The sequence below is a fragment of the Chaetodon trifascialis genome, chromosome 10 (assembly GCF_039877785.1).
Source record: "Chaetodon trifascialis isolate fChaTrf1 chromosome 10, fChaTrf1.hap1, whole genome shotgun sequence".
NCBI classification, from domain to species: Eukaryota; Metazoa; Chordata; class Actinopteri; order Chaetodontiformes; family Chaetodontidae; genus Chaetodon; species Chaetodon trifascialis.
Window position 1 is genome coordinate 17,964,468 of NC_092065.1, and position 10,939 is coordinate 17,975,406.

At 42.5% G+C, this 10,939-nt stretch overlaps 2 protein-coding genes across 3 annotated transcripts; both read left to right on the plus strand.

Moving 5' to 3' along the window:
• Nucleotides 1–842: 842 nt before the first annotated feature.
• spty2d1 (SPT2 chromatin protein domain containing 1) lies at nucleotides 843–6,117 on the plus strand. 2 transcript variants are annotated; one of them, XM_070973169.1, is made up of 6 exons: nucleotides 843–1,422; nucleotides 1,830–1,947; nucleotides 2,063–3,655; nucleotides 4,565–4,724; nucleotides 4,825–4,902; nucleotides 5,269–6,117. In XM_070973169.1, exons 1-6 carry the CDS (start codon nucleotides 1,360–1,362, stop codon nucleotides 5,357–5,359), a joined length of 2,103 nt encoding a protein of 700 aa, XP_070829270.1. In that variant the 5' UTR covers nucleotides 843–1,359; the 3' UTR covers nucleotides 5,360–6,117. The 2 variants fall into 2 exon arrangements, with proteins under 2 accessions (XP_070829270.1, XP_070829271.1); XM_070973170.1 differs by having other exon boundaries at nucleotides 1,220–1,422; nucleotides 1,833–1,947; nucleotides 5,269–5,966.
• A 160-nt stretch (nucleotides 6,118–6,277) lies between these two features.
• uevld (UEV and lactate/malate dehyrogenase domains) lies at nucleotides 6,278–10,908 on the plus strand. The gene is made up of 12 exons (XM_070972360.1): nucleotides 6,278–6,429; nucleotides 7,166–7,250; nucleotides 7,331–7,396; nucleotides 7,502–7,665; nucleotides 7,756–7,897; nucleotides 7,986–8,080; nucleotides 8,176–8,281; nucleotides 8,573–8,743; nucleotides 8,847–9,011; nucleotides 9,250–9,337; nucleotides 9,510–9,633; nucleotides 9,892–10,908. The coding sequence occupies exons 1-12, from the start codon at nucleotides 6,388–6,390 to the stop codon at nucleotides 10,054–10,056; spliced, it is 1,413 nt and encodes a 470-aa protein (XP_070828461.1). The 5' UTR covers nucleotides 6,278–6,387; the 3' UTR covers nucleotides 10,057–10,908.
• The last annotated feature ends 31 nt before the right edge of the window (nucleotides 10,909–10,939 follow it).

The window sequence follows — 10,939 nt, forward strand, 5'->3', positions numbered from 1 at the left end:
TACTGTCACTGTACAGTTCCCTAACATTTATAGTAGCCTATATCCATTTGGTTTATTGCCTCATATAACAAGTATTTGCACAAAATGTTGATTTGATGGGGAGGAATGAAAAGAGTGAGGAAATTGCTCGGAACGCTTCACACCAAACTTCTCCAGTATTCTTGATAAGTGGTAGCGACATCATGTGGTCTATAAATGTAAATTAAAAAAAAAAAAAAAAAAAAGTCTTGGCGGACATTACGTAATGAAACCGTGGGGTGAAAGGCGGAAGTGCAAATCATGCATAAAATAGGGAATACGTTTTATTAACGGAGCGGATTAGGTGAACGAATAGTCGTTTTAGGCCTAATCTGTCAGACGTATACATTCTCTGATGAACACCAGTCTTAATTATTTTTCATTTCCTGTTAATTATTTGGTCGATATTAAATGTAGTTTAACAACTGATTTGCTATCATCCATTTATATATGCTTATTGTGAACATTTTTTTCGGAGCCGTGTGTCACATCCATCGTAATATTTTCACAAATTTTCACTGATGTTAAATTTTAACATCAAATTGCTCTAGTCTTGATTTTTATTATTCTTATATGAAATAAGCGTGGATTGTCACCATTATAGTACAATGCTAGGTTAATAGAATTTTATGAAATCTTAATTTCGCACATTTCTACAAATATGTAAAACTTCACTTATCATTATTATTATTATTAGTAGTAGTAGTAGTAGTAGTAGTAGTAGTAGTAGTAGTATTACTGTTTGGCAATATATTTTCAACCCACCACCTAACCCAACATATCGTCCTTGCTGTATAATACTGACGCTTTTCACACAAAGCCGGAAGTACGCACAAGTGAGTCCTCTCGCTCTAACTATTCTCTGGACCCTTTAATCTGTCGGTCTCGCTGTTAGTCTCCACCAAGACCCGGTGTTTGTCATGGTTGAGTTTTTAGTATCTTTCTTTTAGTAATCTTTAATCATACGAATATTGTGGATGGATCTGGCCTTAGTTTGGTGTGTTACATCATCGCAAAAGGGCAAGTTCTTCTTTGAATCATCTTGGGTGGCCAACGACAGTTAACGTTAGGTTAGCAAACTTCGCTAGCGTGTGCTAACGTTCACGTAAGATGATGAAGTAAAGTAACGTTAACAGTTTACCTTACAGTTTTTCTTCCTATGGGATGTGTATGTGAAAGTGTTTCCCTCAGAGCTATCGAAGTGCCGTGTGGTAAGTTAACGGTTAACCCCGAGACAGTTTATCAGATTTGTTAGCTAGAGGCTAACGGTAGCACACAGCACTCTTGGATCTGGAGTTTCGCTTGATTCGCTTCAGCCAGCTTGCATCACCTGCTGCCAAAATGATGGACTTCGATAATATATTGGATCTCGCCTCGCAAAACCAGGGCCTCAGCAGCGTACAGGTAAGTTAAAGACTGTCACTTGCGCTCTAGTCGCTCAAGATAAACGGTAAAGTGAGAATTTCAGGATAACCTTGCGGGCAGACAAATGCCAGCTCAGCTGTCAGTTGGGATCTGATAATGTAGCTACATGCTAGGCTAAGAGGACGTTTGCACAAACCTGCGTGCCTGTCACGTTTTTAGCTCACCAAGTAAAGGTGATCATCCGACCCACCTGCCTGATTAATGGATTATCTCCTTGTAACTAATCTGATGAGCCCTGTCAAAGGAAAAATTCTGTTACTTAGTGCCGGACAATAAAGGTTTTTCTGTTTTTCTCACTAAGACACTTGAGTACTGTAAAAGAGCTGTGTGACTATTCAGTTACTAGTGAGCTGTAAATGTCCATGCGTTGTATGTCCCTCTCACAGCAGAAGAGATACAGTTTACAAGCTGGACCACCCAAAAAGGACCCAAAGTCAAAAGGTGTAAATCCTGCTGCTGTGCAGGCACTTTTGAAGAAACAACTCCATGAGACCAAAAAGAAAGGTAACAATAACAAAATGAAGTCCATCAGTTATAAGTTTGATTTCACACACTCACTGTACAGAAAATATTCTTCATTGGTTGTTTTAATATTCTTTTTTCTTTTTTTTTTTTTTAGAATCTCAAATTAAAAAACAGAAGGAGGAGCTCCTAGCAAAGAGGGTTGAGTTGAAGTCAGACCGTAAGGCACGAGCCATGGCTTCCAGAACTAAGGACAATTTCAGAGGATACAATGGCATCCCAGTGGTACCACTTCCAAAGAAGAGGAGATCAGCACAAGAAATGCAGGAAGAAAGATCGATGAATGAGCAAGGATTTAGGAATAGCTCAATTGACCCAGAGGATGATGAGGACAACTATGAGTACGAACAGACAGATTCAGAGTCAGATCAGGAGCCAGAGCCGCTGAGACCAGGGAAATCCACAGGTGTCAGTGGGAGTAGTGGCAAGCCCTCCACTAAAAAACCCAGTGGGCCACCCAAGCCCGCTCCACCTCCCATGAACTTTGCAGACTTACTCAAATTGGCAGAGAAGAAGCAGTTTGAGCCAGTTGAGCTAAAATCCAAGACAGTGAAAAAAGAAGAAAGGCTCCGCACAGCTGATGAGATAAAGGAACTGGAGATGGAGCGCAAGGCTAAGAGACAGGACAAAGACCGAGACCCAAAGGCAGAGAGAGAAAGAGACAGCAAGTCCCAGTCTAGCTCTAGTTCAGTCAGAAAAGGCACCGTAGAGAGGGAGCAGAAGAACTGCAAACCACAAAAGAACTCCGCCTCAGATAAGGCAAGTGTGCCCAGTGGGTCAGGAAAAAAGTTGCGCCAAACATCGATTAGCAATAAAGAGAGAGACAGAGACAGAGCCAAGATGTCTCACAGTGATAGAGACAGATCCAAGACAAGCCTGTCGAGTTCATGTAGTGCCATAAACAGTAAAGTTCCTTTAAAAGCCACGTCTTCTCAGGTTTCAGCCAAACAAGGGGGCCCCAAGCCCTCGTCTAGCCACAAATCTAGCACCTCAAGTGACCTTAGCTTGAAAAAAGAAAGCTCATCATCACTTCAAGGAAGAGCTTCAGGTATTCCAGGGACCAGGCCTCCTGGCACAGCTCTAACAGGCCAAAAATCTCAACATGGGGCCTCCCAACAGGCAAGGCCTAGTCAGGGTAGCTTATCAAAGCAGGGACCTATAGCCGGAGGCCACAAGTATGGAAAGGGAGAACCACTTAGGCCTGGAATTAATTCTCCAGTAAAGTCAGTGTTGAGACCTTCATCGGGTGGCCCTGCTAAGGCAGAGAGCCAACCTCAGGCAAGGCTTGGAGGCACATTCCAGACAAAATCTGGTGGCATCCCACAGGCCAGGCCTGGTGGGAGGGGCATGCAAGGTCACCCAGGAGGTAGTGGATCCCGACCTCCAGGGATTGGACCTGGACAGCCTGGTAGCAGAGGACCAGTTCCTGGACGATCGAATCTCAGCATTGCATCAGGACCTGGAAGACCCAAGTGTACTGTGGTGTCAGAGACCATTTCTTCCAAGAATGTTGGTGGGCCCAGACCGGGAGCCCCTCCTCGGCCAGGCATGCCACAGAGACCCGGCATGCCACAGAGACCCGGCATGCCACAAAGACCCGGGATGCCACAAAGACCGGGAATGCCACAAAGACCGGCAATGCCACAAAGACCGGGAATGCCACCCAGACCTATGATGAACAGACCACCAGGTAAGAACCAGAGAGAGAGAACTGGATTTGTCAGCTGTTTGTTGTGAGTACACATTTCAGTCATACAACACATTTCAATACAGCATTGCAAAGTGTCAAAGTTTGTACAGATAAAGCGTCTAACACAGATAAAACAGATATTTCAGGAAATTCACTCGACAGTATCAGTTAACATGGCCTTCATCCTGTGCTCTGAATCCTCCCACAGAAACACTCTGCGTGGTCATCCAGCAACAGAGCAAAAAGTTCAGAAAGTTCATGCATTTCATGTGAATTTAAATCATTTGAACTGCATTAATATTGTGTGATGTTGTTGCAGTTTTTACACATAAATTAAGAACAAGATAAAGAAGCAATAGAAATTTCCACATTAGTATTTCCACCTGTATCCACAGAGTGCTATGTATCAAGCATGTGATTTCATAGTATTGTATTATACACAACAAAGAAGACTTTAAGCACTTCCTGTCTGGCTCATAATGCACATTAGCAACACATTGCAACGAAACACCTTGACACAATGCTTGCAATGGAACCCATGTTTCAATATAATGTAATAAATGCACAGTTGCTGACATTCTGCAAACACATTGGAACAACGCAGTCAGTGCGACAGGGCAAAGGGTTTGTTTGCCAAATCTGAATGAAGTGTGTCAGCAACACTCTGCACCCTTTGTCCTTATTCCTGGGTCAGAGAGCGGCCACCTTTCTCACACAGATAAACAAGACCTCGTTTAAATGTCATTAACCTTTTACTGTGAAATCGACTTTTGTAAACTCACTAATTCTCACATCACTCGCTTGCTAGTTTTAACATTCCCCAACTCCCCAAGCAAGACCCATGGTCCCCTTTCATGCAAAAGCCAATACGCTGCATACTGAAAATGAATTTCTGTTCTCATTATCCAGGTACAATGCTACCACCCATCACATCTGCATACAAGAGAAAATATGAGGATGAAGAAGACGAGTACGACTCAGAAATGGACGATTTTATCGATGATGGAGGTGAAGACGGAGAGGTAGTTTCCCAGCACATTAAGGAAATCTTCGGCTATGACAGAAACAAGTAAGCGTTGTCTCCGTATGTCTTGGTTACAAGTCATTTCACTGTATGGTAAGCCAAATTCTATATGAAAAAAAAACCAAACATTTGCTTTTCACCTCAGATACAGGGATGAGAGTGACTATGCACTTAAATTCATGGAGAGCAGCTGGAGGGATTTGCAGAAAGAGGAGGCGAGGAGGTAAGGCCAAAATACACCTGACAGTCCTTAAAGGTGTACTATGCAGGAACTGAGTCCGCCATTTTAGTAGCTTCCTGTGAGACATGTACTTCTCAGTGTCTTTTCATAAAGTCCCAACTGTAACTGCTCAAAGATTGCAGCCCAGAAAAGACATTAACACAGCAAAGTCCATACCCCGTCACACTCTTCTAGGGGGTGATTAAGAAGGGGTTCAATTCGTGTGAGTCTATATATTGTTTCTTATCCTGCATCGTATATCTTTAACACTATGTTCTGTACTTTTTGTTTCAAGAGCTGTGATTTTTTTTTTGGAACACCTTTCCATGAATTGACATTTTTCTGTATCCCTCTGCTTTGCTACATTAGTCTGAGGATGGCAGTGGAGGAAGATCTGGAGGAGGAGAGAAGAGAGCAAGAGGAGCGAAAAAGAGATATCAAGAGGAAAAGGAAAAACTGAATCCCCTTTGCTGTGGACATGAATTAAAAAAAAACAACACTGTCTCCAAAAAAGACAGGACAGTGGGTCCGCCAAATCATGAAGCCCGCTAACTGTGTCCACCTCGGCTTCAGCTGCCCTCTCTGCTACTCTCCCCATGTTCAGACAAAGAACTCTTGGAGTGACTCGTGACATTAGCTCAAGAGGGAAAGTGAAGAATTTTCGTCAAAGACGACCGAAAAAGTCAAAAACAAATTATGCACAAATGATTCAGGCATTAGCCTGTTAGGATGTGACGAAAACTTCTCATGCTTTCCTTATTATATTATTTATTTCCCCAACCGAGTGCAGGGTTTACACTGTCAACAGTCCCAATCTCTCAAAGGAACTGAGATGCAAAGAGAAAATATGAATATGGAAGAGTATGTTTTTTTTTTTTTTGACTAACAATGACATACAGTCTCAAGTGTCAATAACATGCTATTTTTGAGCAGAAGTTGTTGCTTATTTTTCCAAACAAACTTTCATTGTAAAATCAATTGAATATGCAGAAAACATTACCACTTGATGTGCTGTGTGCCTGTCTTTAAATGGATTTGAGAGAATGATTCCATAAAGGGTTTTATTTAATTGTCTGCTTTTATGTCAGTGTTTCTCATAGTATGATGTCGTAGAGGATGATGTGATTTCTGGTCACTGAAAGCAATGAGAAAGTTATTTACTTGCTTATATATTGTGTGGAATTATGTTTCTAATTGATTTTTAAAAAGTTATTAATTTAATTAATAACCAATGATTGTTGACGTTGTTTGTAACCATAGATTGTGTGCAACAAGAACATAACGGCGCAAACATTAGCATCAAGTATGGTGTATATGCGCGCGACTTTTAGTCCCTCTTGGCTTGCCGTAGTTGACGCTTAAAATAGGAGGGGTTTGTCGTCATTGCCGAAAGTTTGCGGAAGTAAGCTTTTATAGCAGAAGTTTGAAGTCCGTCGTTAAGAGGATAAAATTACAGCGACGCGACATTGTTCTGGTGAAATTGAATTGATGGACCTCAGCTCAGAGAAAGTTAAGCGGGTTCTCTCTAAGGTCAGTTATTTACAAGATAACCAGTATTAAAAACTTGTTAATTTATTCTGTTTTGGTGTCGATGTCGGGTTCAGCATAGCCGGCTAACTTTCTGTCACTCATTGTCACTCTAAACCAACTGGTTGAACCAGCTCTGGTCATCGTTGTGGGAAAACTTTCATAACACGGAAATATGATAGAATTTAAGTCGAAAACGAACTGCTGTTAGCTAATTAATTGTTATTTCGCCCCCAAACAAATGAATTATTGGATAGTCCACCTCAGTGCTTCATAAAGTCACAGCCAAAACAGAACAGATCTGTCTGAAGGATAGCGGTTGAAAGCTAACTCTGTCATCCTAGCGTTCAATAATTGCTGTCAAAATTCAGATGAGCTCAAAAATCCGTATAAGTCCAGTGTTGCTGGTGGGGCTTTGGTATCTGATCAGTATACTGTACATCTCATTTAAAAGTGTGATGGAAAGCAGCGTGATAACATGGTCTATTGAACCCCTCAAGAAGTCGTAGTGTCGTATTACTGAGTCTGGACAGACTGATGCATCCTACTGTTGATGATTAAGATAAATAAAAAAAAAGCCCCCTCAAAATTAAAAAGAGCTGCAGATTTACACCTCTCCTCTTCACAAAAAACTTTGGCGTCCTGACATTAACTTAAAATAAGCCCTTTATAAACTGTATATAAACGCCTTCAAACCAGAAGCCACACATGAGTCTGTCTTTTTATCTCTGGATATTAGTACAAATTCCATGATGTCGCTGTCGAGGAGCTGCAGAAGATCCATCGCATCTACCCTGCGATGAAGCCAACCACAGGCACATACAGTGAGTTTTTCTGTCTTTCTTCAGAGACCTCTACATGCGACACGTGTTTATTGCTGAGAACTGACTGTCGTCCATTTCAGCATTTACGGACAGCAGCCAAAAAGATCTCCTGAAACTAATTGGAAACCTCCCTGTCAAGTATGGAGGTAAGTCTGACCTCTGACACCAGAGACTGTCCAGTCCAGAAAGGGACTCAGCATGTCATGTGTGAGACCACTGTGATTTACTGATGTCAGCATCTTTATCTGAAGGCCGCACCTACAACTTCCCCATTCAGCTGTGGCTGATTGACTCGTTCCCCTTCACTCCTCCCATATGCCTCCTGAGACCGACCCCGAACATGGTCATCAGGGAGGGCAAGCACGTGGATGCTCGAGGACGGATCTTCCTGCCAGGCCTTTCCAACTGGGATTATGTAAGGTTTTATGCTTTGTGGGTGAAATTATAAATCGCACACAAGATGTTTTGAGATGTTTTTAATCATTTTCTTTCTGCTCTGTAACAGCCCAAGTCGTCTGTGGTGGGCCTTCTGACTGAGATGATTGCCAAGTTTGAGGAGGATCCTCCGCTGTCCTCAAAGACCACAGGAAGCAGTCAAGACCCCCATGACCTCCTGGCTTTTGTCTCGAATCTCCAGATCAATGATGGTGCTACACTTGAGCCGCAGCTTTGCTGTTGCTGATCAGTAATCAGATAATCGTGTGCTATTTTTAGCTTAACTCGTGTCTATTTCAGGTACAGTCAGACATCACAGTCAACCTCTCAACAAAGTCTCAGTGATTGGGGGAGGAGACTTAGGAATGGCATCAGTGATGAGCATTTTATCCAAGGTAATTATAGATGTATAATGTATATTTTACCAGCTGACATGAGAATGTCAAATTCTCAGATTTCTGATTTGATCTTTTCCTTCTAATTTATCCAGTGCAAAGTGGATAAACTTGTTTTCATTGACATTGCTGAGAGTTCCACCAAAGGCGGCAGCACAGATCTGGAGATTTTCAGTCTGCCCAATGTTGACGTGTCCAGAGGTACGTCACGTCATGCACTGTGTCACTGTAATGTGGAAGTGCCTCTTGGCTGAGTCATCACTGATGTCACACTGTTCAAACATGGCTGACTGGCATTGTGCTGAGGGAGCCTTTCTCCGATGACTCACCTCTGGGACAACAAGCATTGACTGAATCCCAATCAGCTGTCTCTGAACTCTGACCCGCCAGAGGGATAACAGAAAACAATGTATACATCGGGGTTGGATTGAGAGCTTTGGATTGCTGTTAGATGTGTGAAGGATTTAACTCCTGATGACTCTGCTTTGATAGATTTTTCAGCCTCTGCGGGCTCCAAGGTCGTGGTGGTGACCGCGAACGCATGGAGCAGTGAGCAGTCGTATGCAAGCGTGGTTCAGACTAATGTGGACCTGTACAGAGGATTCATCCCAAATCTGGCGCGTCTCAGCCCCAGCGCAGTCATGCTCATCGCTTCACAACCAGGTCGGTGCTGCGGTAGAAGACACTCCCTCTAAGGAACGGACGGCTCTGCTCGTTAACCTTTTTACATACCCTTAACTCTGCTCTCTCTCTTGTCCAATTCCAGTGGACGTTATGACCCATGTTGCCTGGAGGCAGAGTGGCCTGCCGCCAACGCAGGTGATCGGAGCAGGATGTAACCTGGACTCAGAGCGACTTAGTCACATTCTGGATATTAACCTGAACATTCACAAGCAAGCGTGGGTCATAGGAGAGCTTTCAGACAACAAAGGTGACCCAGAGAGGATCAGTGAGATATTTAAATGAATGTCTGACTGGCTCTCGCTCTTCATTCTCTTCTCACTTTGTGTCTTCTCGGTGTTTGATCATCTGACTTTTATTTATCTTGTTTTGAATTGTATTGGCACACGCAGTAATGCTGCACGACCGGCTCATCGCGTGTGCTCTTTCCATTCTCCACTTTGTAAATGATGCACTTGACTGAGCTTGTCGGTGTCTTTGTCTTGCAGTTGCTGTGATGAGTAACACTGGGCTGAGCTCCAGCGTGCAGCCAGAGATCGCATCAGGATCCAGCTCTACCAAACCACTGTTAGACCGGTACGAGCGTGAATTGGTTTGACCTGGAGTGGAAGGATTTATCTGTTGTTGAATCAAGTGGGGCTGCAATCAAGAATTATTTCGCATCTCCTTGATCATGCATCTTCAATTCATGATGTTTTTTTTTTTTTTTTTTTACATTTTCCTGATGCTCATTTTTCTGTGCTGGCAGAGCCTTTGAGCTCATGAAGAATCGAGGCCAGCGGTCGTGGTCCGTGGGTCTGTCCATCGCTGACATCACAAACAGTGTCCTGACAGATAAGAAGAAGACCCACTCTGTCTCCACGCTGGCTCAGGTAGAACAACAGTGTCTCATATTAAAACAGTAGCACTCTTCCCACTGTCAACCTCACTATTATCACGTTCTGTTCCACTTCATTTTATTTCCCTACGTGTGTGAAGTCAGAAGTATCAGTGCTTGACACTGAGGTGAAGTTGTGGTTCTCTCATCCAGAGTTATAAGACCTTTGTGTCGATGTAACTTTTGTTTTTCAGTGGTAAGGCAGCGACAGTCGTAAAGGTAAACATGTTCATCTGCGTTGTGTTTGCTTTAGGGCTGGGGTGGCATTGGAACAGAGGTGTTCCTCAGCCTGCCGTGCATCATGGGATCAAACGGTTCCACACGCTTGGCTGGAGTGTCACTCGGACAGGAGGAGGACTCCAAACTGCGGGACAGCGTCACCTCTCTTTCTAACCTCATGAGCCAGCTCAGGATATGAAGTATATTATTGCACTTTTGGCTTAACTGACCAGTCTGGGAGAAGCAGCTGCTTACTGGTAAGACAGTTTTCCAGTCAACACATCCTCAGTAGATGGAGTCTGCCGGTTCTGTTTAGGAGTTTAATGCAGTTTCAGTTTGCTACATGAGACTGGGATTTTGAAGTTATGGACAAAATCACTGTCTTAAATATTCAGAATTTAAGCATAGGATTTGTTTCTATGTTGTCCTTAGATACTGTGTATTAAGTGTGGGTAAAAGTAATCAGAAATATCAATGTACAGATTGCGTTTTTGTACTTAAATGCACCAGATGAAGTTACTCTCTTTATCTCACTCACAGTTTGGAACATGTTAAATGAATGCACTGTTGTATTTTTTGAAAGCGATGACATTCTATGCAAACGCATCTCACATGTAATGATGCTTGTAGTTTTGACAAAACTATATTTTTGAATTTGGCCTCGACTACTTTTGATGTGTGATAATGTAACAAGAATGTATTTTTTATACTAACTAATTCTTTAATTCCTCTGGAGAAAATCAAGTTGTTGGCAGATGAAGTACAAATTGTTTATATTACATATAGCTCATGGTGCTGGTGTTGTGTTAATAGATTGCCTCATTGATGAAGTACAGCTCATTCACTTTAATGGCCCTATTTGCCGTCTTAGTGCCGTTTCCATATTTAATGACACTGACGTGATGAAGCTTTGTGAAACGACACTATATTGAAGATGCCTTTGCTCTTACTTTTGTTTACTTTGTGTGAAATACTTTGCACAGCTAGAACCTAAGATATGTACAGTAAGACTACATGATTTTGTGGGTGTGCAATAAATATCTGAAATCATAAATGCATTGTCTTTATGGAAAAAGAGAAGA